The 27,811-nt window shown below is 52.7% G+C and overlaps 1 protein-coding gene across 11 annotated transcripts in view; it reads right to left on the bottom strand.

Moving 5' to 3' along the window:
- NCOR2 (nuclear receptor corepressor 2) overlaps positions 1–27,811 on the bottom strand; it is a 227,097-nt gene that overhangs the window by 93,710 nt on the left and 105,576 nt on the right. For all 11 annotated transcript variants that reach the window (XM_066199392.1, XM_066199388.1, XM_066199391.1 and 8 more), the window contains exons 5-7: positions 21,174–21,353; positions 15,779–15,892; positions 4,703–4,759 (exon numbers count right to left, since the gene is read on the bottom strand). In XM_066199392.1, coding sequence (XP_066055489.1) covers positions 4,703–4,759; positions 15,779–15,892; positions 21,174–21,353 — 351 coding nt within the window. The remainder of the gene's footprint in view (positions 1–4,702; positions 4,760–15,778; positions 15,893–21,173; positions 21,354–27,811) is intronic.

Consider the following 27,811-nt stretch of genomic DNA (forward strand, 5'->3'; position numbering starts at 1 on the left):
CCCCCAGCCCGGTGCCCCCAGCCCCGTTCCCCCCAGCCCCGTGCCCCCAGCCCCGCCGCCGGCCGGACCGGAGGGAGGCGCGGGCTGCCGGCGGCGCCGCCCGAGTCCCGCTGCATGCCGGCTCAGCCCGTGGGAGGGCAGGCAGCGCCCGAGGCGGCCGGCTCCCGGCGAGCCATCCGCCACGGCGGCCAGATAAACGCGGCTGGTATTCACCGATTAAAAAACGCACTGCGCCTCGGGAACATACGACACGGGGGAGGCGAGGGGAAAGCGGGGCGAGGGGAGCGGGGAGAGACAGTCTGTGAGCTGAGAGTTGTTATGTCTACGCGGTAAAAGCCTGCCTGAGCCTTCCCAGGGAGACAGGCACAGGCAACTGCAGGCAGGACAAGTGTTTGCCCCCGGGGTTTTCAGCATTGCCAGGTCCCCAGGCGTGTCACCGCAGACCCCCAGCATCTCTGAGTACAGCGATGCTCATCTGTCCCTCAGGAGGGGCAAGTGGGCTCCAGCAGACAAATGTGTTTTCCCCAGGATTGCTCTGAGCCCAACATCCTCAGTGGGTGATTATGGCAGGGACCTCAGTGGGGAGTCAGGAGAGTTGGATCCATCCCCGGTCACTGCCCTGCTACCTCTGCCTTCGCAGGGATTTACCTGGGGAACCTGGAGGGTCCCACCTCTGGAAGGGAGAGATGCTACAGAGACCAGGCTCAATCCCACCCATCGTAATTAACAGCTCAGCACACACGCCAGGGGCTGCTACCAGTTGTGTCCACATCAGCAGGCTGACAGGGTGCTCAGGATTTAGCCCTTCAACACTTCTGTTCATTGTTTTAAGCTGTTGTGAACATGTCTGAGACTGGGATAACCAAAAGCTTGCCACAGTCCAACCATCACCTAAAGAGCACAGCTCAGGTCTGACCACAAAAACATCACCAAGTACTCAAGCAGTTCATCCACAAACCTTCCCCAAACCAGCTGTGAGCATCTAACATCAGTGACCAACACAGGCAGAGGGACATGTGATGGCCTGGCTGGAGGTAGCATCCTGACCATGCATACACACAGCAGCTCACCCTCCTGTGGGCAGTGGGGCTGAGGCTGTGCTCTGGGTCTACCCAATTTCATCTCAGATTAAACACAGGAAAAGACCAAAACATCTGCCAAGCATCTGCTCAACCAGGTGAGCAGCACTGGAGGCGACGGGACCTGTAAACGAAGACGGGTCCTTTTCCCCTCCAGTTTGAAGAAGGTGTTACTCCCACATCCTCTGTGGTATCTCCCTATCACCATCACAGGTGCTCGGCACAGAAGCTTGTTTTTCCACACAGCCTGTTTCCACTTCTCTGTAAAACACAGATTCTGCTTCACCACTCTGCTGCCACACAGGACAGCCACATCAATCCACACAGAACAGAGACTGTGTAGCTCTCCCTGCTCCATCACCAGCAGGTCATCAGCTGCTCTTCCCGGCTGCCCTTGGACATGTCCCTCTTCTCTGTGAAAGCACACGTAATCCCCAGGCGGAAGGGGCAGGCAGAGGCACGTAATCCCCAGGCAGGCAGGCAGGCACAGGGAGATGAACCACAGTGTTCCAGGAGGGATGCGGGACTGACAGCAGTGTCCAGGTGTCTGTTACCTGGCGAGGGGACACCTGCCAGGAGACAGCTGTGCTGGCCACGCTGTGCTGGCAGAGCCAGGGCAGTTGAGAGGGACGAGCAGGTCCTCATGAAGAAGACATTCTCAGTGGTATCCCTTCCCTAGGGGTGGTTCTATCACGAATCCTCTCAGATCTGCTGGTTCAAGCTCCAGGATCAGAGCTGGCTGTGCACTTCATGCTTGGAAAGCGCAGAGGAACACAGACATCCGTCTCATCACGTAGCTCAAGAGAGGCAGGTCTGCACCACAGAGCTGCAGCTCCAGAGCATCACATCCCCAGTCACCCTGGAAAGCTGGAGCAACCGCTGGGAGGCCTTGACCAGCAACTGCCTTTTAGAAGAGGACTGCAGGAACTGGAAATTCTGCGAAATGTGTGTCTCTCTTCCCTCCTTGCTCATAAATATCAAAGCAAAGAAGCTTGCGTGTCGCAGGTCACAGAGACCTTCCTCCTGGGAGAAGCAGTGGAATTAACACTTTGGTTTGGACCTGGGTTAGAAAACGCTCACGTGCACATGGACATCACAGACGCCCTGCTGCCAACCAACTGACCAAAAGCTAATGATTCCTCTCCAGTAGAACCTATAAATGATATGAACACTTAGAGTGTTTTAAAAGAAATGCCCAAACACTCAGAAATATGGAATTCTGGGACCCAAACCCAAGATCCACATGACACCAGCATCTCAAAGAGATTTCTATCTGCACAATAGCCTCAGCACCATAACTCGGCCCCATGCAGTGGAGGAAGCCCAGGGGACAAGTTCTACTCACTCACAGAGAACTTACACACTAAATACTTTAAGAAACTTTATTCTCAGCAGGGCAGGGACTGAGAAACAGCATCTGCCCTCAGAGCCATCCACAACTCCTAATTCCACCTTTCCCAGCAAGTAAGCAGAAGTAAAGCTCACAAGTTGGATAGGTACGGTGATGTTCAAAACACATCCAGTGTTTCTCCAGGGTTAGGAACAAGTAATGCATTTCTATGGAGGATGACATTTTAGACAAACATAATTGCAATGCAAAGCTATTACTGGAAAAGCCCTGGATTTACTGAAAGCTCTTTAGAAATAAAACAGAATGAAAGGTCTCAATTGCTTTCTGGACACTGCAGGGTTCAGATTGCGCATCTCAAAAACATTTTCCCCTGGGGAAAACACGCGGACATTTTTTAAATGGTACCACTACACTGGCAGGGATGAAATGAGCAGAGCCCTGGTGTACTGAGTCATAACCTCCTCCTGACCCAGAGGGGAGCACCAGCTACCCAGGACCCAAACTGGATCCCTGCTTCCTCCAAATCCTCCTGCTCCAATCTGCCAGGAGCACCCAGTACTGGTGCCACACCTGACCAATTCCAACCTCTCACCTCACCCCACGAGCTCAGGCACGCTGCCCATTGCTGAGCATCCAGCACCACCACAGCTCCAAAGGCACCAAGCTCTGAACAGCCAGAACAGGACATCCCAGCAGAGCCAACAGCAACACACAACCCTGCTGGTGACAGCCACACCTCTTCCTGCAGAGACTGGACTGGCACCAGGATGCTCAACCTCCCTGTAGGAGACCCGTGGGCTGTGGCAGCTCCAAGGCTGGAGTACGTGGTGTGTGACATAGTGGAACAGGCATGAGCATCAGGGAAGAGCATGCTCTTCTTCCTGGAGCTGCTTCCTTTCCAGCTCAGAAGAAGCTGTGACTATTCATCTTGTCTCTCGTGGGCCGTTGGCAGGTCCTGGGCACTGCTGTGCCTGACACAGCATTGGTGCTGGGCCATAGGAAGTGCCTCTCCCACGGCAGATGGACCAGACAGTCTGCAGGATGCACACAGAGCCCAGCTGGGTTTTCTCAGTGAGGTTTCCCCTTTTCCCCTGCCCTCTGATGAGTAAGGCAGGGAGACAGGGAAAGGTCTGTTACAGCCTCACCATGCAGTGTCAACACTCAAGGAGAAAACATCAACAAACCGAAAAAAGGAAAAACAGAGGGAAAAAAAAAAAAACCAACCAAACCCAAACAAGGGAGGAGGAAGGAAAGAAAATGCAACATCTTTCGGATGAGGAAGCACCGACCCTGGGCACTGCCCATCTTCAGAGCAGAAGGAGCAAAGGGTTTGACCCCGGTGACTCAGAAGAATAATAATGAGTGTCACCTGCCCAACAAGGAAGTGGGCTTTGTCACGTGTGACCTCTCCCTTATGCACAGGGGAAGACAGCAATTAGTACCACCCCCACAAGGCAAGGGCAAATTACAGCTGTCGAAGCCTGTGAGCTGCCTGCTCCCATCGCATACAGACGGCTCCCTCCACTGCATCCCACGGCTGGTGCAAAGCAGATTCTCTGTCAGACTGGGTCTGATCCTTCCAGCAGCATCACTGCCAATGCACCTTCTCCAGACACCCTTCTCCAGGACTCAGCCCCCAGGGGGTTGTTTCCAGCTGCCCCTCCAGCAGTCTGTCCTTTGACCTATCCATCCATCTGGATGGATTTTTCCAGATGAGGGAGCAGCCCAAAATTGACAATTTGTTCTAAGTAGTTTTCTCAGCTTCCCTGTGCATCAGAGAGACCGAAATAGGAAGTGTGCGAGTCCTGATACCTGCAGGTTGCGGCAGCTGCAGCCGCGCTGTGCTCACAGAGCGCCCTTCAGCGTCCTCCTCCATTTTCAGTGGGTGGGACAGAGGAGAGTCCAAGCACCCATCCCTGCACACAGCACCTCGAGGTGACCCACACTGCTGGCAAAGCCATCAGCATGCCAAGTGGAGGCAGACAGTGCCAGAGCCCCTTCCACCCTCCAGCTGCACCACAGGGCGCGAGGAGGGAGCCGAAGGGTTAAGCCGCTCCGAGGAGGGCTCTGTGCATGTGTCTGCCTGCGTTTCAGTACTCATCTCAGACACTTTGCTTCCTGCTTTGGTGCGGTGCCAGCAAGAGGTCCGGGCCAGCAGCACACTTCCTTCTGACACACACACACACACACACAGAGGGTGCTGCGATCGCTCACCGCCCAGGAACCCCTCCAAACCTGGCTCCCGCTGCCCGCAGCCAGAGGTGACACTCACCAGCTCCACTTGGGGACCCAGCCCTTCCAGGATCCTGTGGGCAGCCTCCGCCTTCTTCTGCAAGGGAGGAAAGGGGAGAGGAAGAAGAAAAAAAAAAGTTATTTGTGCCATCGGTTACAAGTCACAGCTCTCTGCTCTCCAGCTCTCCCCTCTGCTAAAACCCCTTCTCAAACCTCCACAGAGCCGTCACAAATCCCATCCCTGCCTGAGAGTGGGTGGAAAGGTTCAGCTCAGCCTCTGGACCCGCAGGAAAAACCCGTGGGCGAAGAGCTCCGGCACTGGCGTTATCATGAGTTTAAAGCATCCGAGCTGTGCCCAGGAAGTGACCCAGAGCCCTGACCCCTGCGGGTGCCAGGCGGGGGGACTGTGCCCGGTACCTCTGCGCGCCTGCCCTGCCAGGAGGAGGAGGAGGAGGAGGAGGAGGGCGGGCAAACCGGCACGCACGCAGAGATGCCCTTTCTAGGATTCATCGCTTGACGAGCATGTGATCATTAGAGTTGAGCTGCCCTTGGCTCCTCGTCGTGCTCTCGCTTCCCTCCCCTCCCTGCCGCAGAGGAGCCCTTCCTCGTCCCCTCCCGCCCCCGGCCAGGCTACCTAGTGCTCATTAAAGGCAAAAAAAAAAAAACAACAACAAAAAACCCACCCAGGAACACGTGTCAGGGGCTGTGCAGTGGTTACTAATTAAACAGGCCTGAAAAAAAAGACATGGGTTGGCTGTAGCAGGAATCTAAATAAAAGATGACATTTTCAGTAAACAGCACTTCCTCGCAAAGCCAGGCTGTTCAGGGGGGTTACTGACAGTCCAATAAATCCAGATCACTGCGTGCTGCCGGCACCGCGGGCTGAGCTGCTAAAGCCAAATACCTGACAGCGATGGGGATGAGGAGATGGATTTTCAGAGGTTCAGATAAAAGAGGTAGTTTTAGCTATTTTGGGATAAGGGAGAGAGAAAATCCCCAGCTGCCTAAAACAGGGAGCGGAGCCCCAGACCTGAGGAGCAAGAGTGGGCTGGGGTCTGGGCTCCTGGCAGAACCAGAGGGGCTTGGCAAACCCTGGGGAAAGCTCCCCCAGGGCAGGGAAGGAATTTCAGCTCCAGGGGTCAGGCTCACGTAGCTCTCCAGCATCAAGCACCTCTCACACCGTCTCAGGGTAGGATGAGTTTCCCAAGGATTGTCTTGCCAAAGGCTGGCACACGGCCCTGCTGCTTGCCCCCACATCCAGCCCTGTGAAGGGTTTCCAAAAGTTTCACCTACCCCCCACTGCTGGCTGGTCCTCAAAAGCACTGATGCAGCTGTAGGTGTGCAGACTCCTGGCTGGGGCCCGGTGCACCCACACAGGGTCTGATCTGCACACGAGCACTTTGAAAGAGTCCCCCCAAGCAGCTGCAGGAGTCACCCTGGCCGTGGTGGGGCTCAGGCCCCAGGCAAATGGCCGTGGCCAAAACCAGCCCTGCCCCAGCTGCAAAGCCTGCAGCAGGTGCCTTACCACGGCATCACCAGGAGAGGCTTCCAGTTCCTGCATTTACTGTACACTCAGGAGGACACAAGGCTTTGGTGCAGTTTAGAAGTGACTTCAAGGATGCTAAGAGAGATGTAAGCACGCAGGGAGCCTGTTCTGGCATCATCCCACACAGGGCAGGCAGCAGCCCTGCTGTCAGTGTACACCCCACAGCAGACCTCGGGGTTCACAGGTGTCACCGTCACCGCCCACCTGACTGTTAATAGGAACCAGCCAAGTCTGCCCAGGGACCTGCCCCCTGGAAAAATTCATCACACAACAGAGAACTCTGAGCCAGAGCTTAATATTTTTGTCTTCATGAGCAATAAAATCTGCTGACCTTGGAGCACTGTGGCATTATAAAGTCTTACAGAATTAAACCCAAGTGGTAAGATTTTCAGGAGAGAAAGGATCATTGAAACTGCTAAAACCACTCTACATCAGCAGCCAAAAGGATGATTTGGCCAATGCCCTCCTGCCTGCCATTGGTTGCTGGTGAGCAGGAGGCATCAGCTTACCAAAATGTTCTTGAGGCATACCTGGGACAAAAAGCAGCAAAAGAAATTAATTGCATTCTGCATAATTACGGGTAGAAGACTGTAGCCTCACTCAAGGCAGACAGCCCCACCACGAGCCTGCTCTCCTGGGCACCAGCCCTGGCAGCAGGGATGGCACAGCAAGGGACTGGTGATGCTGCAGACCCGTGCGTACAACGAGATTAACTTTGAGAAAAAGCTGAGTATGTTCAGCTTGCTGCATTTGCCATGTTTAGACAACTTAATGAGACAAGCCAGAGGCAAACCACCACAGGCAGAACATGTGGAGAATCAAGAAGAATGACATAATTTGTCTTGCATTAACCAACTGCAATATACACGTCTCCAGAACGAAAGATCAGGAGGAGAAGCTATTCCGAGCACGTCATGTCTTTGTACGTACACAAAGAAATGCCTCTATCTTGAAAGCTGCCCAATTAACACTTGACACCCACTGTAATTGCTGATGCTCCTTGCTGCCTTTATCAGATCATGGCAGAACCATAATGAGCTGTCTGAAAGGCCTGGCAGACCGAGGTGAGAGCTGGTGGCAGAACTGGGGAGAACATAAAACACCCAGCAGAAGGTTCCCACAGCACTAGGGCTCATCTCTGAGGACAGACACACACAGGGAGGTGTGTTCCTGCCTAGGGACCCAGCAAGCCAGAAGCCCGACTGGAGAATTTATGCAAACCTCAAACAGTTCAGGTACAAAGGCAGACCCCCCAGGCCCTCCTGCAGCAGCGGGACCTTTGCTAAGGACCATCAGCAGTCCTGGTAAATCCTTTCCCTCCTAAAGGCAGGGCCACCAATAATGGTTACAATACTGATTTTGTTAGGAGTAGGTTTAGTGACAGACCCTGCAGAAGAAAACCACAGGGTTCATCCTACATCTGCTGAATGACCCCACCTGTGCCCGCATTCCTGTTGTTTAACAGAAGGAAATGTATCAAGAAGCAAACCCAAGGCTTTACCTCTAGTGAGACACATGAAGATCCCCACCACTTGTACAGTCGCTCTGCAGCTCCCCAGCAAGAAGGCAAAGACCCCTTTCCTCCATCTGGCAGAATCCTGAAATACTGCTCCAGCAGTGGAGCAGTGGTGTTCACGAAGAGACCTCCAAGTGCGTTTTTGGAGGGATCAATGCCTCAAGAAACATGTCTGAACCAAAAACACGGTCGCTGTGGGGCCCGTGGATTCAGAAGGGAACCCACAGATGTATGAGGCAGCAGCATTTGCCCCTACAGGACCTGCCTCCCCTTGGGCAGGGGCACAGGCAGGCAAATCGTGCTCTTACCCCGGCTCATGCTCCTCCAAGGGGCCTGGAGCTAAAGAGATCTTCGCCAACAGCAAAAGCCTCCCTGCAGACTACAAAAATCTTCATTCTCGCCTGAAGAGCACTTGGCTTCCAAAGCAAACTCCAGCCCTTTGCTTCTCCTTTGAAGAAACTTAAAAATAGGCTTGGGAGGGGAAAGCAGGCAGGAGAGCAACTTTCCGGCCATGTGAGCTCCCGTGGGGATGACGAGCCAACCCCACGAGGCAGCGGAGCAACCAAAACCAGAGGAGGGAGAGCCTGGGATTTTGCGTGGGCTCTTCTTAAAGCGAAGTTTAAAAATGGAAGAGAAGGAAACACAGGAGTTATTTTGAGCAAAGCGGATCTGAAATTAGGAGGCGGCACTTTCTTGGACCGGCTCCAGCCATGGTTCCATGCAGCACAAAGCTGCTGCAGCTGAACTGTGCTCCCGGGGTTATTTATAGCATCCCGTAGGCAGCAGTGCTGGGGATTGGGAGGGTTTCTATTTGGGACCAGGCATGTCCTGCACACAGATATGCAAAGCCCTTCCAGAGAAAGGAGACTGCGCACAGGACGGTGCTGGAAAAAGTTCCTGTCCTGGCACCACATTCCTCAGACAGGAGGGGCTGTGGGAGCAGCATGGCAAAGAGGCAGGCTGGAGTGGGATTTGGTTTAAAACAAAGTTCAGGAGAAGTGTGGCTGAAGTCAGCAGAAATCATGGAAACCCCGAGGCGAGACACCTCTCTCTGCATGCAGCAGAAAGCACACAGCACAGCCAAAAAATGTGCTGGGACCAAACCACAACCTGGCAATGCCCGTTCCATAGGGAAAGATTTTCACTCCTACAACCACAAGTACTATTTTTTTCTCTCCTTTAAACCTCAGCATGCTCTCTCCGAGAGCCAAACCACCGCAGCAATTTGCTGCCCTCCACACAAAGCAGGTGGGATGAGCCCCAGGGCCGTGGAAGGGAAAGCGACACTCCTCCCTCTCAAGCTCCTGCAGGCTTGGCCACCACAGTGCTCTCAGCAGACCAAGAATGAGTGCCCTCCCCTGGGCTCTCCTAGAACCCTGAGCACCAGGGAACCTTGGGCACCCTCAACGGCACGAGCCCAGCCCTTCTCACCTGGCCCAGGGGCTGATGCTCTCCAGGGGTGCCCAGCTGCCCTGCACGCTCCCCCACCTCCCTGTGTTGAGCTGGAGCCATCTCCCCACCACAGCAGCAGCGACAGAGAGCTGTCCCCAAGGCTGGGGCCAGCAGGTGATGCAGCAGCAGGGGTTACAAATGACTCACCACAATTAGTAAGAAAACAGAGGGAACTGGTGATGTTGGAGCCGTGTGTTCACACCAGTCCCCACCCACCCCGCACAGAGTGTGACAAGAACACTCATTTCAGTTATCTGCTACTCTCTGGCTTTGGCTCATCACTGCCAGACAGTTTCAGCCCTCGGCTCACTCATACCCCATCCATGGCCAGGGTGGGAGCCCCCACACACAGCTGGGTTTCCACTCACACTCTCATCCTGCTCTGCTGTCTGCAAGGCTACGGTGCCCTTCAAAGGCACACTAAAGTTAAAGTGATGTGCCAGCAAGGTTTAGCCACTGCAAACCACGGCTCAACATCCCACCACTGCAAAACTGCTGAAAGTGTTGGCATTGCACAGAAAACTTCCAGAAATCCACGTTGTAGCCCTGCAGCAGTTACAGGAAAGCTCCAGTCAGCCAACCCAAGAGCCAGGGCTGTGTTGCAGGGTCTGCCCTCCAGCCTCCAGCAGATTTGGGATCTCTGCAGTTCTCATCACTCCTTCTAAGATCTGAAAAAGCAGGACACGGCCTTATCTGGTCTGGGTTAATCACAGACAAATCTTCTATGTCAATACACCTATTGGGAACTCCAGATCCTGGAACACACACCAGGACCATTAAAAAGCCAAAACAAATGAGAGTTTCCTTAAAATCCAATAAAAAAATTACAAGATTCTCAATGACTCCAAGGTAATTGTTTAAATTCTACCCTTTTTGGAAACCTTGCTATCATGCAGAAATGTCAATAACATCTGAATTCTGGCCTTTCCAGTTTTCCTCCGGACTTTCCAAAAGCCCATTTTGCATCACCAAGCCCAGATGAGACAGAATAGAAGTTATTAGAAACAAAAGCAAAACAAACAAGGCCCTTTCATCAGCCAAATACTAAACGCCCCCATCCCAACTACCACGTACACTAGAATTTGAAAAAAGCCCCGTAGATTAAATGCTCAAAAGCACTTTTACTGTTAAGGTCTTATTTACTGCACCAGCTCCGTGCTGATGAGGCAGGCCCGATTCTTCCCTTTCTCATGTAAATCAGGAGTTCATAGAAAATCAGAGTTCTACAGACATCAAATCCCTGTAGGAATCTGAGTCATACTCAGTGTCTGTGAGTAGTTAATGGCAAGATTATATTTTGCAATGCTAAAAGCCTTCATTTATTTATTCTCTTATTTATGGATGGGGCATTAATGCTTCATGAAGGTATTTGAGGGTAAACGGATAGCTGGGAATGTGCTCTGCACAGACACAACAGCAGCAGGGCACGGAAAAAGTTCCAAACAGTCCTTTGAATTCCAATTTTACAGCACAATGCTGAATTTACAGCTAGATAGCTGTGCCCTTTTGAAGGAACGAGCATCAAGACAGAAAAGGAATTAAAATTTAATCTTATTGATTCCCACCAGCTCAATCTCAAGAGCAAGACAGACGCTGCTGCTGCTGCTGCCCCCACTGCCTGCGCTGCATCAAGCCCAGCTTTTCGGAGGGCTGACAGCGGAGCAGGGATGGGCTCCCGAGGCTGTTGGCACCCACAGGGGCGACGTGGAGGGACCGGTCCCAGCCCTGGCCACGCTGTGGTGGGTCACAGCACGAGGTGTCCCCTCCCTGGCACGGCGGCGGAGGGCGAAGTCACGCCACGTCCTGACGCGACCTCTCCCTCCCCGATAAATGAGCGCAATGTTTCAGGGAAAGCTGACGTGAGCTGGTTTGCAGGGACACGAGCACGGGAGCTGCGTCCAGTCTGCCGGGCTCCGAGCAGGACTCCTGCTGGCTCTGGTGCACAGCAGGTCTGCAGGGACCTCCAACCAGCTGCATCTGGCTCGCAGGGAGCTGGACGTGGGCACCTGTGGGCTCCACATCACCGCAACGGTCAGTGAGATGGCACAGGTACCTCCGCGCGCACGTAAGCAGGAATTTTTGGGACACACACGTGACTTGGAGGAGAATACACCCAGCCAAGCCACGGTGGGCTGCTGGGTAGCAGCTTCCTCCAGGACACACTGCCAAGGAGAGCTCAGCCAGCCCTGTATGCCAGGAAAGGCACAGAGCAATGCTGCTCTCCTCCCTGGGCTTAGCAAGGGACTTGGAAATTTCCGTTTAAAGCACAAAAACATCTTCAAGCCCAGGTATGTGCAATCGATTTCAAGGGAAAGCGGATGCAAGGAATCCCGTGAACGCCCAGTGGAATAAAGCTACAGCTAAAAATACACACAGATCATCTGTCCTGGTTACGGGGATTTGAGGTGCAAGAAAGGTAAATTCTGTTGACACAATAACACATCCCAGAGGTGCAAACGAAAGCCCTCAAGGAGGCTGTGTCACACAGCCACCACCTCTGAGGTGCCAGAAGCAGCAGGGATCAGCTTTCTTCCACAGAGGAGACACTAAAATCACACACAGGGTTTAATTTAGGAGATCCCCAAAGTCTCCATCACTGTCAGCCTTTGGATCAAGTGAGGCATCCACCCCAACCTGATTTCTTCAGGTAGCTCTGTGCCACCCTGCCAGCACCCAGCTCCTGCAGAGGAGCCCCCGAACAGCCAAAGCCGTCCCCTGGGCTTCCCACAGCACTTCTTCAAGGCAATTGCAGCCCCCATAACTGTTTTCAAACATAATTTTGTTACTTAGGGACTGAACACACTTTTGAAAATAGGACTCAAATGCTTCTGACAATTCTGCCCACTGCCTGTTCTCCGGTTAGTCCACAGACAGCACCCAAAACGTTAACTCCCATTCTCATAAATCCTTTCAGAAATGGTACAGTTGACATTTTGGCTCGGATACACGAATGTGTGTCTTCCTGCGTTACACTGCAAAGATTTCCCAAAAAGTACATTTTCTGGTCCAACTTCCCAGCCCATCTTTGGACACAGGAGAAAGTGGCTTTGGTCAGCACACAGCAGGGAAGAAGGCACCTGGATCTTGAGTATCAACTGCTCCTCTACAATCCAAGTCCCCTAAAAGCTTCCCGAATGCAACCACAGCCTCACAGTCCAGGATTCGACTGCAGTCAAGAGCAGCTTCTCTCCACTCTTCCCCAGTAGAATCGGTACAGTCACCTTTTTTTTTTTTTCTGGAAATCAATTACATGTCCAGCAGAGTGTAGCAAGAGGGGATTACAGGTCACATTTTCCATAATTATCCTCTCTGACACCGAGGAACTTTTCAAATCGCACGCGTTAAGTAGGTCACAAGAGGGAACAGCAGCGTGATGGGCATTTAGCACCAGAAAAACCTGAATTTGGAGAAAATCGGATGCAGCCCAGCGCCGCCCTCATCCCAACCCCTCATCCATACGCAGCGCGGCGGTGAGAAAAATATATAGACTTCCCCGATGAACCATAAGCTAAAATTAGAAACCATTCACGCCTGCAAAGCCACAGCTATCGCCAAAAGGAAAGTAGGTCACAGAATGGCTGGCTAACTTGATTTTCCGGCTTTCCTAGCTGCTCTGTCCTCACGTAACCCCTGGTCTCCCATGGACCGTTTCTGGCCTCTCCTTTGTTCGGGGGATAAGCGGCGGCAGTGTGCGGCTCCGGCGCGGCCTGGCAGGAGCGGTGGGAACGGGCACGGCAGCGCCCGCCTGCTCGCTGGAGCACAGACCCACGGTTCACAGCAAGCCAAGCCAGAGCCAGGCAGAAGCCCCTCCGCGAAGCTGCCGCCTCCCACCTGCTCGGGGATTGGCACAAGGGCTGGCTTTCTGCCCCTTCCACAACGTTGCTCTTTAAAGATCGTTTCAGGCTTTGCCAGCGCTTCTGGGGCGCTTTCCTTTCTCGCCTCCTCCCGAGGCCTGAATATCCTCTTTTTATTTGCATTTCTTACCGTGCACTGCCTCCCTCGAGCAAGCCACAAGCCAAGCGATGCGAGTAAATCTGGCTTCCCTTCCCTTTGTGCCTGGGCTGGAGCCCTGGCTCAGCCCTTACCGATGCTTTTCCCACAAGCAGACCTCTAGGCATCCACTTCACTGCTTTTCCACGGCACAGAAGAGGCAGAAAAGCTTAAAATTTGGCTCAGTGACCTTCCTCACTCTAAATCAATACATTTCTACTTGGCTTGCAGTCCTTAGCTCCCACCAACTCACCTTGCAATTAATTGTAAAGCTGCAGGTCAGCACAGGAGCGTCTGGACCTCTCCCACATTCGCAGCTGGATACACCTGGACCCACCCTATAGCTGACTACCAGCCACTCTTTTCCACCACAATCTCAACTGACTCTAATCCCAAGACCCTTCCCCTTCCAGCTTTCTATCCTCCTGGCCCTAAAGGAAGAGCAGTCACCACTAAAATGCATCCCAAACATTCAGTACACGAGAGGCTGAAAGCTGAGCTGTGAGCATTCTTTAGAAGGGTAATTACATCCTGATTGCCACCCCTGTCACCGGAGCCTGGACAAAGGCAACACCAAGGATTCCCTGCCCTTTGCAGCCCCAGCTCAGCCTCTCCCTGCTGTGGCACTGGAAAGGGTCCTCACAGCCCTCAGCCAACACAGCTGGGCAGTGATGCTGCCAGTTCTCTGCAGCCCACAGACAGATCCTGTCTTCTCCAGAGGAGGAACCTGCCTGCAGCCTGCTCTGGTTTCTATCAAGCCAAAGGGAAGGTTGCTGGTTGGAGTCTCCTGCCCGCAGGCGGGCTCCTCGCACGCGACACGCAAGGGGACTTTACAAGAACAGGGAAGAATCATAGTTTGCCCATCCCTGCGATAATTCAGACATGAACACAGAACCAGATGTGAAATTATACAAACATTTGGTGCCCAACGCGACCTTTGCTTGCTGGGCACCCACCTGGAATGGGTGCACCCATCACAAAGGTTAATGGTGAAACTCCTGGCAGCAAGCTGGCTGAGATCAGCCTAATGCTGACAAGGGGATGCCACCAGCCCTGAGCACTGGGTGTGACAGGGTCCCAGGTGTTACGGCCCTGGCCTTTCCAGGAGAAATGTGGAACTCCATGCTTGCCCTCCACAACCTCTGCTATCACCCATGGGACAGGGTAGAAATGCCAAGGGACCTCCCTGAGTGGTGGTGAGGCTTGGAGAGCAGATCCTGCCGTCTGTGGAGAAGGTGGTGGGAGGGAATGTGTGACCTTCTGCCGGCATGGGCAGAGACGAGAGGTGACAAAGCAGGACAGGGGGTTGGCAGGACACCCAGCCCTGAGCCAGCTCAGCTAATGGGGACTGCTACAATGCAGGCTGTTGGGGATGTGATGGCTGAAGATCACCTTTCCCTCCTGCCTCACCACCACCACACATTTCTTCCCCTTGTAATGTGGTTCAGCTACACAAGAGCCTCCAAGGAGGACGGGGCTCAAATGAACAGGAATAAAAACGTTTGACAGCTCACTTTTTTTGAGCCTCTCCCCTTGCCCAGGAGGCACAAGCCATCTAACCCAGGACCCCCAGAGAGGGCACTTGGTGGTGAGAATGGCTTTGAGGAACACTCTGCACCTGCCCCCAAAGCCCAGTGCTGTGAAGCCATCACCAGCTGGTGCTTGCTAATGCTTCAAACACATCGACCTCAGCCTTCACCCACTCACACAACAGACCGTGCCAGCACTGGGTTTCCTACTGCTCAGGCAGAGAAGCAGATGGAAAAAGGAAAACCAGGAAAATTGCACAGCCTGGGAGAGCAGGGTAGGCGATTTTTTTTTTTTCTTTTTAGGAGTCAGGCACCTGGATTTCTGCAGCTCCCAGTGAAATCGCAGGCCTCGCAATTCAAAATAATTAGCGACTGGTAGTTTTCCTTTTATGCAAAATCATCCTTTTTATCCAACACCTAAATGAAAATGAATATGCTTGATTATCTACCAAAGGGCCCAATTTCTGAGCATCGCTCCGATGCACACAGCAAAATTCATCTCTCCTCGGGCTGCTGTTACAGGCAACGGCTGACAAATGAGCGGTCAAGGCAGAGATCCAGAGCCAGGGATGCCAGCCTGACCTTTGTTAATGCTATTTACAGCATCGAATATCCACAAATCCAGCCATGGCTGCATCCACATCCTTGCTGCTCCAGCCTGGGGGGCTTAGGGGCAGCCAGGAGAGCTCACAGCTGGCCTGCCAGTATTAGAGCACTACAGATGCCACCCTCCATCCGTGCAGCACACCCACCATGTCAAAGCCCACCCCTTGAGGCAGCTTTCAAGCTGGTTCACTCCCAGGGGAGAGGATGAAGCAAACTGTTTAGCAGAGAGGAATCTGAAGCATCACTTGAACACTTCATCTCTAAGGCTGATCACAGGAAAGCCTGCAGGTAAGGCTCCTCAGAAGACATTAGTGCTCATCTGCACCATCCTGACAGGGCTCCTGCCACTCTCACGCCCTCCACCCCCAGGGTAACACCCAGGAAAATCCCCCGGCTGATCCTTACCCACCTCCCCATCCCCGGCCACGGTGACATGGCACAATCCCACGTTTGCACTTCCATCGTTTCCAGACTCACCCTGTTCTCGTCGTAGATGATCTGCACCAAGCTGCGATGTTTGGACTCGATAGGAGGGGGAGAGATGGGTTTTTCAGGCTCTGGTGGTTTGGCTGCTTCTTCCTCCAACTGTTGCTGTGGAAGGAGAGGGGGGAGGAGGAGGGTGAGTCACAGCAAGAAACGCAGCCATCCCCGTCCACACGAGACTGTCTGTGGTGCCGTGACCGAGGCAGAAAGCGCCATGGTAGGAGACTTCCTGCGAGACACGGGCAGGCTGGGGCTGGGGAGGGACGGGGAGAGGGAGGAGAGCAGCCCCAGCCACGCAAGCGCAGCGCCGGCCTGCCCCAGGCACCGGGCCTGTGCTCGTGGGTCGGCGTGTTTTAGGGATGGAGGATGAGGACCTGCCCTCAAAGGAGCCTCCTGGAACGGGCCCGAGGCTAGAAATAACGATTTTCCTGGGAGCACTTAAATGAAACCACAGCTCCAGTCAGGCTCCCTGCTGCTACCTGCCTCTGGAGCTGCTGCTGCGTGCAGGGAGAGGTGGAGGCGCCAGGGGAGATGAGCAAGGCTGCTCTCCAGCCTCGGCTTCACCTTTCAGCGGAGGGGTTGGAGGACATGCCTTGGGATGACTGCTCTCCATTAAGCGACTCGTGCACCAGCCATCCCCGCACTTTGGAGTATCTCCGCGGTCGGTAGCTAAACCTGACATTCCACCTGCAGCCCAGTCTCTCCCGACACCGTGAGGTGGGAGGAGACATCCCAGCCCTTCCCCTAAGTTTGAGGAACTGCTCAGCTGAAAGAGGAAATCACGGATTCTTCCAGGCTCCTCCTGGGGCCAGCCTGTGAGGAGGGAGAGCGCAGCCGTGCGCGGCAGCTGCGGGGCAGCACAGGCACGGGAGAGGGAGCGCCTGTCAAAAAACGCTGAGGATTCTTTCCCCGCTAGCCTCTGAATCTCCAAATCTTTGTCGGGTTTGCTGGTTTTTTTTTTCCTGCAGCTAAAGCATCCCCTGTTGAAGCATGAGGAATTTTGCACTAGGGAAGAAAATGCACCTGGGACTTGGCTTGCACCAGAGGCGAGCACAGCACTGACCTCCCGCAGACAGGGGTGGCTGGCGGCCTGAGAAGAAGGTGAGCATCTCTTCCTCCTCCCCATCATCTCTCCTGCTGGTGACACCTTTAGCACACCAGGGCAGGAGGATGCACTTGAGATGAACCCGAGGAAGCACTTAAGCACCCAGACAGGTCTAATGCCTTGGCCGAGAAAACTCAGACTCCTAAAACTGTGTTTCAATGGATGAAGCACCCCATGCTGTGGACTCCACCTCCCCACAGATGGATACCTCTCCCCACAGAGGGAAAAGCAGCAGCATAGGGAACACCAAGATACAGTCAAAAAAGCTGCTGTTGCCAGCCAGAGAGGGGAGCAGGCTCTGGCAGCACTGGAGAGCCTGTGTCCCATAAATCAGCATCATCAACAGCCTTAGAGTTACTCCAGTCACGAGTGAGAACAGGCAGGAACTGCCCAGCTTAAACCATCTGCACCCTGGAAGGGGCTGAACCTTTCCCAGCACTGCAGGGATCTGTCCCTTTCTGCCTGCAAACAGCCACACCACGGTGGAAAACTGAAGGCTCCAACCACAGGAGCAGCCCCCAGCCCTCTGCTGCTCTCAGCCACGGCCACACCTCAGCTGGCCCAAACCACAGGACAGGGGACAAGAGCTCCCTGGGAAGCTGAAAAGCTGAAACCAAGGGCTGCAAGGTACTTGGCATCAGGCCTGACACAGAAGCAGCACTTCCAGGACCTGCCAGCTCTTCCCTGGTGTCCTCCTAAGGCACCCCATCACACATCCTCACTCCCATGGGATAAACTCCAAAAACTCCAAAGAACGAGACAGCAAAAAGGATCAGATACGTTAGTTCTCTTGGGTGGAATATTTGTGTTTAAAAAAAAAAAGTCAAAGCATCCAAAACTTGGCTATATCGTTCTGGAAACCCACCAAAATTCTGCCAAGTGGTCGGGCGTGTAGCAAGGGATTTCAAACGAGAGAGGTTGATGGCCTATCAGGAAAGTTTGCCACTAAGTGGAGGCTCATTAAAAACAGCTCATTAGAAGAAAAAATACAAATCTAATTATAGCTGAAATACAGTAGAGAATTAAACTCTACTCGCTGTACGGTTATTAAAGGGCCAGATGCTGGGGTGAGGATGTGAGCAGGGGCTGGAGGCTGCACACCGGACTGCAGCCTGCGACAGCCACTCCTGGGAGCCGTGGGAAATGGCAAAGCAAAATAGGTCAGGGTTCCCAGACAGGGACAAAATGGATTTCTTAAAGGTCTGCCACAAAAGCCAGGCTGGGACTGTGACCTTTAGAGGGAGAGAGCGGGATGAGAGATGAGTCTTGACGGCTCCACACTCGCTCCCTCCTCCCAGCAGCGGCTGCCCAAGATCTCCCTCCTCTCCCCAAATGGAAGGCAGGGCAGCAGGGTAGAAGGAATGGAAGATGCCAGCATTAGCCACAGCCCTGGCTCCTACAGCCAACCCATTTCCAAGTGGAAGAGGTGCCCCCTCCAGGAAAGAGACCCTTTGGCTGGGCCATGTGCTACAGAGGGACCACTGCAGGCTGCAGCCCTGCTGGGAAGGTGGGTGACATTTCAGGAAGGCCCCATCCCTGCACGTACCAGCTCCCGTGCCGCAGACACCTGCCTGATGAAGCCAAGGCCGACACACACACACGCACCCAGCTGCCATCACCTGGGTGCTGGCATGCTTCACCTCCCCGGGGAGAGCAGAGCCTTCCAGCCACGGGGCAGCTCTGAAAACCACTTTCAAAGAGGACACAGGAAACTCAGCGTGATGGAAGGGGAAACCCTGGAGCTCTTCCACCCGGCCGGCTCCACCTCCATCACCAGGTGGGAGTGTTGTACTCCCGGAGAGCCCTTGGCTGAGCTCGGCGCCCAGGGAGGCTCAGGCGCCACTGCAGAGAACAGCCCAGCAGTTTATTTCTCCTTCAGATCCCCGGTACCGCTGCCAGGAATAAATGCATAAGGATTATCCTTCCCTGTCAGGAGGAGGGGGAGCGAGGACTCAGCGAGAGATTTAAGCGCATATGGCGCATGAATGAGCGGGGGATGGCTGGCGGAGGTGGCCTCCTGCCAGGGGTGTGCAGGGTTTGGGGAAGGTTTCTCAGCTTGCTGAAGGGGTTTGCTTCTTGCAAAGTCCAGGCAGAGCCTTCCCTGCCATTTTTTTTTTTTTGGAACAACCAGAAAGACAGAGATGGTGGATTGTGGTTGGTTGTGACTTTTTTTTTTTTCTTTTTGCACAGCCTTTCCATACAAGTGTATTTAATTACCCTGAGAAGGCCTCCCAAAGACAGAGGGGAAAAGCATTAGGATATTCTGGCTGCATAGAATTTCTCCCCTGCTCCACTGATGTTCCTGCAGGAGCAGTATCTGTTCCAGGCTCATTGCTTTCCCTCACTCGTGCTCCTGCACTGACAGCTCAGATGCACAGATGCACAAAACGTTCCTGGAGCATCTCAGACGGGACCCCCTGCTCCAAAAACACTTCTTCCCAGATGTGCTAGCTCTGCTGGAGCACTGGGATGGGGAAGGCTCCAGCCAGAGGGGGAAGGAGGCCATAGTTGGAGGGGGTCAGTTTTGCTACCATATGACTTTGCCACCATGTGCCAAAAAAGAGAAAAAAAATAGAATAAAAGATAGGGAAGGGACACTTTTACCGCTAACAGTCACTTTCACCTTCTTTGCCATTTAACAGAGCGTTTTTGTGGGCACGAAGAATCAGAAAATTTCTTCATAGGGAAGAAATAAAGCAACTGAGCAGCCAACAATAAAACCCCCATTTCCTTACGGAAGGACAGTTTGATTTTAACTGCAAGGAGCATGTGCTGCTCCTGCCAGCATCAGCAGCAGCTCCTCAGCATCCCTGAAAACTCAGGCAGTGGATCATTGGAGTTGCCAGTCCTCCCAGGTACACATCCCAATCAGGGAGCCTTTTTCCAGAGCAGGAAATGACCATGATTTGCGTTCCTTTCCTCAAATGCGAGTAAAAGACATGGACCAGCAGCCAGACTGCCAGGTGGGAGAGGACACCAACATTTTGTTTGAGCTTCCTACAAGGGAGAGGGGAAGGGCTGCCTTCACCCAGCTCCCACCAAAACCAGCAAGAGGAACCTCTGTGGTTTCCATCACTCCAGGTGTTCCTCTGGGCCCCGTGAGCTGGCACACAGGGCTGCTGCCTCACACCCCCAGCACAGCTGCTTCTGCCCACTCTTGGCTTCCCCTCCTTAAGCACTCCAAAACCTCTGCAGAGATGAAGCAACACATGCAAAAAAAAAAAAAAAAAAAAAGATCCTTCACATTAATTAAGCCATATTGTTTGAAAACAAAATGAAAATATTCCTGCTTTGTCTTGCAGGACAAAAAGGAACTGTGTTTGGTATGGGAAAATATAGATCTGACGGGGAAGAACAAGCACGTCCTCATTCTAAGGAGCTTCAACAAACAGCCCAAGTAGAGGTTCTGCTCCATTCCCAAATTCCTACTGGAGCTACAACCTCTTGGGAAAGGTCATTCCTCCTGCATAGTTTGGGATTAGCAGCCATAAGGGAGTTCAGAAACTCATCCCAAGCAAAGAAAATAAAGCAACCAGAAAAAAAAAAGAGGCAGAGAAGTGATTTGCTTTAAGAAGTGAAAGCCCTTAAGTCTGCGGGTTTTTTCACGGATGTCCCTGGAAGTTTTGTCATATTAATCTCTTAATGGCTTTATGGTAATTATGTACAGGCCAACACCAAGTGGGTTATCCTTTTACTGGGGAGTGCTCCTGTGCAGGGTAAAGCTGCAGCCAGGAAGATCAGATTCAAATCCCTGCTCAAGCACAGCCCTGGCTAGAGCTGGATCAGATGCTGCTCAAGACCGCAAAGCTGGAAAGCCCCAGAGAAAGGGGACTGGATGAGCTGGAAGGGTCATTTGGTCATTGCAGCAACATTTTAAACAGCCCGGCACTGAGTACTGGCAGCAACAACAGCACTGGGGAGAGACAGTTGCTGGAAAGGAAGAAGACCTTGTGCTACCCTGGGCTGTACAGATGACTCGGACAACCCAGGCTGTGCCTCCAGCTCTGCTGCTCACCACTTGCACATCCACTGCCAAGGCACTGAGGACACTTTTTTCTCCCTTTTAGGTTCTCTGACACGCAAAGAACTACAAGCTGGGTTTCCAAAGCTCCAGACTGCAGGCACAGCAGCCACCACCCATGTCACAACAGGGAGCAGGGACACAGATCTCGGTGCACTGGCGCTGCCACTTCCCCTCTGCGGCCACGCAGGGGCAAGGACAGGGGCTGTGGAGGCATGCAGAAGCAAGGACAACATGTTCTCCTCCAGACCACAGCTTCTTACCTGCTTCTTCTTCAGCTTGGAGATCTGCTGCTCCACCATGGTGATCTCGCGGTCCACGCGGTCCATGTTCTGGATGAGCTCCTCCTTGGAGAGCCGGGCGGGCAGCAGGTCCAGCTCGGCCTCGGCGTGCGCGGGGCTCACGGGAGACACGGGCTCCAGTTTGCCAGGGAGGCCACGGTCCTGGGAAGGGGAAAACAACCAGATCATCTCTTTTCCCAGGAGACTCTGGATCCTTCTCTCATCCTCCCACAGCTCCCTGGCCCATTCCCAGCCTTCTGAGATACACAAAACCCTCAAAAAAACCCCTGCTAGACTAGGGAGTACCAGCTGTCAGATCACATCACCACAGTGCTCCACAACCTCCAGCATCTCCAAAGAGAACCAGGTTGTTCTCCCAGGGACACGACAGCAGCTCTCCCTCCTGACAAAACCTCAGAGGCTCGCACCACCTTGAGTACTGCTCATGTTCTTACAGGACCGATAAACCCATCCATACGCAGGAGCTCCCAGCACCACTGTCCTTCAGAGGGCTCAAGGCTACATCTTCCGTGCAAAAATGAGACACCACGTCCTCCTCAGACAGTGCCACAGAGACAAGAGCAGCATGAAGCATGCTGAAGGAGAAGGGGGTGTGAGGACACTCCTGGGAGGAAAGAGGCCTCCTAGCTCCTTCATGGCCACCTTTCTCCATCTCTTCCTGAACCCTGGGGATACTCTGAGTGTTGGATGTTGAATGCACCCATCCAAATATGGAGAAAAAGGGGAGAGGTGAGTCAAGATAAAAACAGACCCAACTGACGTTTTTCAAATTCCAGGTAAAGAGGCTCTCAGCTCAACAAGACCCTTCAAGTCAGAGACTGGAGAGATCGGCAAAACCTCCGTGGCCGTGACAGGGGAGCAAGCAGCTCTAATGGCCCCGGGCTGAGGGAAAACACACGAAACATTCAGCTTTGAAACAACCCAGCAGCGCAACAACTTTGCTGAGCCCAGCCAGCCGCTATGCCAGGAGCATCCTGCAGCCAGGCTGCCTCTCCTGCACGCCACCCTTCCCCTCTGCAGCTCCCATTTCTACCAACACAAGCTGCGTGCCTGGAGGAGCCTGCCCACCGCGGATGAACGCACCTGGGATGAAGCAGCTGTTCAAGAGCCACACGGATGGGATCACGGCACAGCACCAGCCCACCCTGACCCAGGACACTCCTCTCTGGCAGCCACCCAGCGCCTTAATTAAAAGTTTATCCATTCGTTTGCTTAGTGAGTGGATGGATTTCTTTTCCTGGAGGGGGAGAAGAGGAGCGGTGGCTCCGTTTGTAACCCTAAACCGCTGCCAGGCCGGGCAGCCAGCACACTGCAGCTGCTGCTGAGAGGAGGGAGGGATGGGGGCAGGCAAACAAGGCAGGAAGTTCACACAACTTTGCCACCTTCACTACAACAGCCCTGGAGAAAACCAACATCGTTCTGCACCGAGCACCCTCCTCTCCGTGCTGAGCCCCGTGAAAGCTCAAGGCTGACCCTCTGCCCAGGCTGGTCCTCCTGCCATGATGGAGCTGGATGGTGGCCTGTGGACCCCTCTGTGCTCCCCCATCTCGCCAGGCTCGGGGATGATGGCTCTGGGTTTCTCACCATCCCTGCTGCAGCTCATGCTGAGCGTGGTGAGAGTGCAGATACCACCCGGTACTGCTCAGCTCCTCAACAGCACCTGCTGTGAGACCTCCACCCTGTCCCTGCAGCCACCAACGCCCTTCCCACTGCTGCCATCAAGGGACGGAAAGCCAAGGAGCACCCCAAAACCCCTCTGTCACCATCCTGCCTCAGCCCCATCCAACCCCAGGAGCACAAAGGCACCAGAAAAGCTCGGCTGGTTGTATCCAGCATCCATACAGAAGAGAAGCCCGAAGAACAGGAGAGCTTCCTGGAGAATCCTGAAGAGAAGATCTCATCTTGTTTTACTTTCCCAGCATTAGACATCAGAAATGGTCAGTCTGCTGCAGTGGGAAGTCTTTGTGTTCTCCACAACTGGGGTTGTTTTGTGGTTTTGGGTTTTTTTTTTCAAGTCAAGAGGAGCAGGACAACCACAAGAAGCAAAAGATAAATTAGGCGTTCATGAAATCTCGCTCAGATTAAGGCAAAGGAAGGGGAAGTGGCAGTGGCTTGTAGGTGGGTACGTTTTTCTAAAGGAAAGGAAGCTACCTGCCAAAAATGCAGGAGAGAAAGGCTCCTCACTGGGCACATGAAACAAAAGGTCCCATCCCACATGTGCCAATATGCAGGACAGGGCATCTTTCAACTCCTACTTGGCACAAAACACCTTGGAAACCTGGTTCCTGATGCATTTTTACCTTTTTACCTTGAGGAATCTGAAGCAAAAGAGAAGCAAAGCTGAGTAAGGGAAAGAGCTGCAAATAACAGCAAAAACATCATCATCATCTGGTATCAGGAGATGATTACAGCAATAGAGAGAGGTAGTGTGTCCTTGGACCTCACATACTGGGCACTGTCATGTCACAAGCACCTCTCTGAATCAACAAAATGACAAGCAGCAAAAAGAAGGAAAAATCAAAACTAAAGAGAAAAAAAAAAAATCTTGTCTGTGTAGTGCTGACATCCAAAAAGCAGAGCTCATTGATTTATGGAAGGCATAAAGAAGCTCTCATAAATCACAAAATTGGGTTGAAAAGAGGTTTGCAAAGACCAGAGTCCACTCAGAGCATGGGGAAGACCCCAACGGTCAGAGACATTTCAACTCCTGCTCTGCTTCCTAAAGCTCTCAAGAAACACTCCAAATATATTCCCCTGCACTAGACAGTGTCATACCCTGAGCAAGTGCAGTGTGAAATGTGAAATTCTCCTTATTAACGTGAAGTCACAGACTTCCAAACCAGCAAGAGCCGCGAGAGGTGGAATAAATCTGCTGGAGGGAAGGAAACAATTACTGCATTACTCAAGTTGGTATTTTCTCAGTAATTATACTGTTTCCATGTGATTTGTTTTTACACATGGCTAACAGCTACTGCAGCTCCTGTTTATCCCTGGCCTTGTTTTGTGATTTATATGATAACAAGGGTGGGTGTGAGGGGGGCAGAGGCTGCACAAACCTCCCTGCAGCAAGAGGAGGTGCTGGCACTGAAGAAAACAATTATCACTGAGGAGGTTGTCAAAGAGCAAGGCCAGACTTTGGGGTGGGTTTCTTCTACATGCTTAGGAATAAAAATTCCCAACACAGCTAATGGATCAAGCCTGCTATTCGCTATTAAGCAGTGACTTTAAAAACATGCAAGAAAGAGAGGAAGGAAAAGGATGAGCCAACTGCCTATTGATGCCTTGAAGCAAGTAAGTCTCCAGGTAAATACGATGTCCCCGCCTTCAGACAGACACACCAACATCTGGTCCACAAGAAAAAATCACACTGGAACCTGCACCAGCCCATCTCCACCTGCTTATTTTGTATTACTGACCCAGCTTGTGATACTCACAGAGAAGTCATGAGAGCTGGAGGGATTTAAAAGGGCACCTGTGCCCTGCTTCAGCTCGGCACCTACAGCTGGATGCAGCCCAGCCTTCCTGAAGGGCCATTTTTCTCAGCAGCTTCTCACCCTCAGGAGACAGCAGATCACTAGCTCCGCTCCATCTGCACCTACCTCTTGCTGCAAAGTGCATTTTGACCTTGCTGATCCCTTGACTGTGTCAGCTGCCTCTTCAAAACCCCACGGTGGAGTTTCCAAACCTCCACAGCCCAGCAGTGTGTCCCAAGAGAACAGAGCTGCTTGCCTGGGACGAGCCTCGGGATCACCGGCACAGCACACGGTGTTTGCCCTACATATCATCCTCGGTGAGCCCGGGTCTCTCTCCGCCTCTCTAATCCAGATCATTAGTGATGTTCCCCCAAGCCCAGGACAGAGATTTAGGGATGCCAACATCATCTCTTCCACAGTCTGTTCACTTTCTAATTATCAGCCAGCAGCAGCATTTCCTGCTGGAGCACCAGGAGGGATTAAGAGGCGTTATCTTCAACTCCTGCCCACTCACACATCTCATGTCCTCATGGGCTGGAGAAGATTGCCAAAGCAGGCAGGATAGGCTGTGGCCACTCAATTTGTGCTCGAATTAATTCCCAAAAAAACTGCACATGAACTTGTGATTACTGGATCTCCTTGTGGGGATGCCTCCGATCACCTGAGCCTCTCACAGCAGCACTGAGCCAGTGAATATTCCAGCACCACACCAGCCAACACCCCTCCCAAACCCCATCCATGTGGGGCTGTGCCACACTGCAGAGCCAGCAGCTTATCCTCCCTGTCCAGGAGCCCAGGGATGAGCAGCATCACACTCTGAGCAGACACTGAGCCCCCAGGGCTTCTCACACTCCCAGGGATGAGAACCGAGAAGGAAAGCAACACCCCACTCCTCCACCAGGTAAAAACATGCACATGAAACTCCTAAGTGAGCCAAATACAGACTAAACGAATTCGGTTTTTTTAATTGGAAAAGTGTCCAACACGTTCTGACGTATCTTAAGCCCCGGGATGACAGCACTGACAGAGGGAAAAAGTTACAGAGCTGAAAACTAAAGTCTCTAAAGTCTTGTCTCCCCAGGGAGATGCATGAGTACAGAAAGACAGGGAGTCCGAGCAGTGAAAAGTACATCGAGTTACTGCAATTCTTTTGTTCGTGGCCATCTGCTGTGCTAACGGCTCTTTCTGCAGCCTGCCCCTTCCAACGAGGTTTTAATTCCTAAATACTGCTGGGCTCACGCTGGGCTGCGCCCCCGCGTGCTCCAAGGGCTGCCAAGGTGGGCTGGAGACGTGGGTGTGCTCTGGGGAGCACCTGGGGTGCTGCTCCCCAGCCAGGAGCACATGGGTGCTCCCCTGCAAGGCCAGCCAGTGCTCCCCAGGGATGCCAGGAGTGGGACCAAGGCATCATCCACCTCCTTCCTCCATCCCTCCTCTCCATGGCAAGTGCAAACCAGGGATTGCTTTCACTGGGTGCATCCCACTGTGTGCTCCCATAGGAATTCATGAAGCTGGAGACCAAGGAGCTGTCTGAAGACAAAACTCGGGTTTTTTTTTTTTAATTTAATTTATTTTTTAAAATAAATCTGACTTTATGAGCAGGCCCACGAAATTCCTTTCCTCCGTAATCCAGCTGAACTCCAGGCAGACAGAGCAGAAAACATCCCAACAATTTCTAAAGCTTGCACGAAAGTAGGTCAAAAAACTTCCCGAATGTTTCAACAGCTTGAAGCAATTTAATTGCAAAACCAGTACCAAATGCTGACCCCTCCCTGCCTGCCTCCCCTCCCCGGCAGATTTACGAGGGTGGTAAAACCTCGCCGGCCAGAGCCTCAGTTAAGTGCAGTAACCAAATTCTTCTATCTGGTCTCACAAAACTCGCTTGTGCTCTGAAGAGCCGTTCCGCGGTGTTACAGATGCTGCCTCTGGGTCTCGGGACTGCAGAATTCTACAGCAGCACCACCAAACACGGCCTCAGAGGCAGCCTAAAATAACGGGTCAAATCCGGAAAGCCTCACTCGGGCAAACTCCCAGAGCCGCCGAAGGCATTACCCGACAAATGGATGCTGTGCCTTTCATTCCCTTCCCGCGTTTCCCCATTAGTGGATAATAATTGCATTGAATGCGAACGTTCCCCACTGACTTCGAGGAGTGATGAATTCTCACCTACCCATCTACTCATTACAACGAGAAGCTAATTGCTCCACCTCTCATTAAGAATTCCCCAACACCGCCTGTTCTGCATCCCTGGATTTTCAGTTGACCTTAAGTTTCTCCAAGCAGTAACTGTCTGGACTGAAATTTTCCATGCTGAAAATCGGCTTCAGGCATTTTCAGTCTTTTTTTTTCTTTTTCTTTTCTTTTTTTTTTTTTTTTTTCCTAAACAGGGAATTTCAGCCAAAGCAACTCTGTCACTTCCAAGAACAAGTTTACAAGAAAATATGCCTTTCTGCAACATTCAGAAAGATTCTGGGAACTTTTTCTTCGAGCATCTTCAGTACAGTTGATACATCTGGTAAGACTCTCTGCCAGCAATTTGCCTTTTGTTAACACTGAAAAAGTGTCCAAGCCGAAGAAAAGAAAAAAAAAAATAATAAAAATCTCATCTTGGTGCTTGCCTTAGGGGAATGACTTGGAACTGAGCAGGCAAGCAGAGTGGTTCTGGGAAGCTGCAGGGAAGGTGTTGCACTTCTGCAAAGGCAAGGAAAAAGCTGAGATGGAAGGACCACGCTGAGCGTGTGTGGAGCATTCCAGGCCAACAGCAAGTCCCCCAAAAGAGCTGGGAATAAATACACGGTTTGGGCAGGTAAAGAAAGCCTGAGTCCACCCACGGGATGATAAGGATGGAGCAGTGCAGCCAGGGACCCTCTGAGCACAAAACAGAGCCTGTCCCAGGCACAGAACAGGGGCAGGTACAGCAAAGACAGGCTCCTGCTGCTTCCAGAAAACAAGAGGAGGAGAAGTTAAGGTTATCAGAGTAGCCCACAGAGCAGCGAGCTCTTCCATTCCTCCATCTGCAACTTTAATGCTCTTTCAGTAATTTGTTCAGCCAGCAGCCACCCGTGCTGACACTGCACACACCAACCCACGTTTGAAGCCTCTTAAAAAAAGGACCAAACTGCGCAAAAC

The sequence above is a fragment of the Chamaea fasciata genome, unplaced genomic scaffold (genome assembly GCF_029207755.1).
Source record: "Chamaea fasciata isolate MVZ Bird 193981 ecotype frontalis unplaced genomic scaffold, bChaFas1.0.hap1 SCAF_18, whole genome shotgun sequence".
Lineage (NCBI taxonomy): Eukaryota > Metazoa > Chordata > Aves > Passeriformes > Sylviidae > Chamaea > Chamaea fasciata.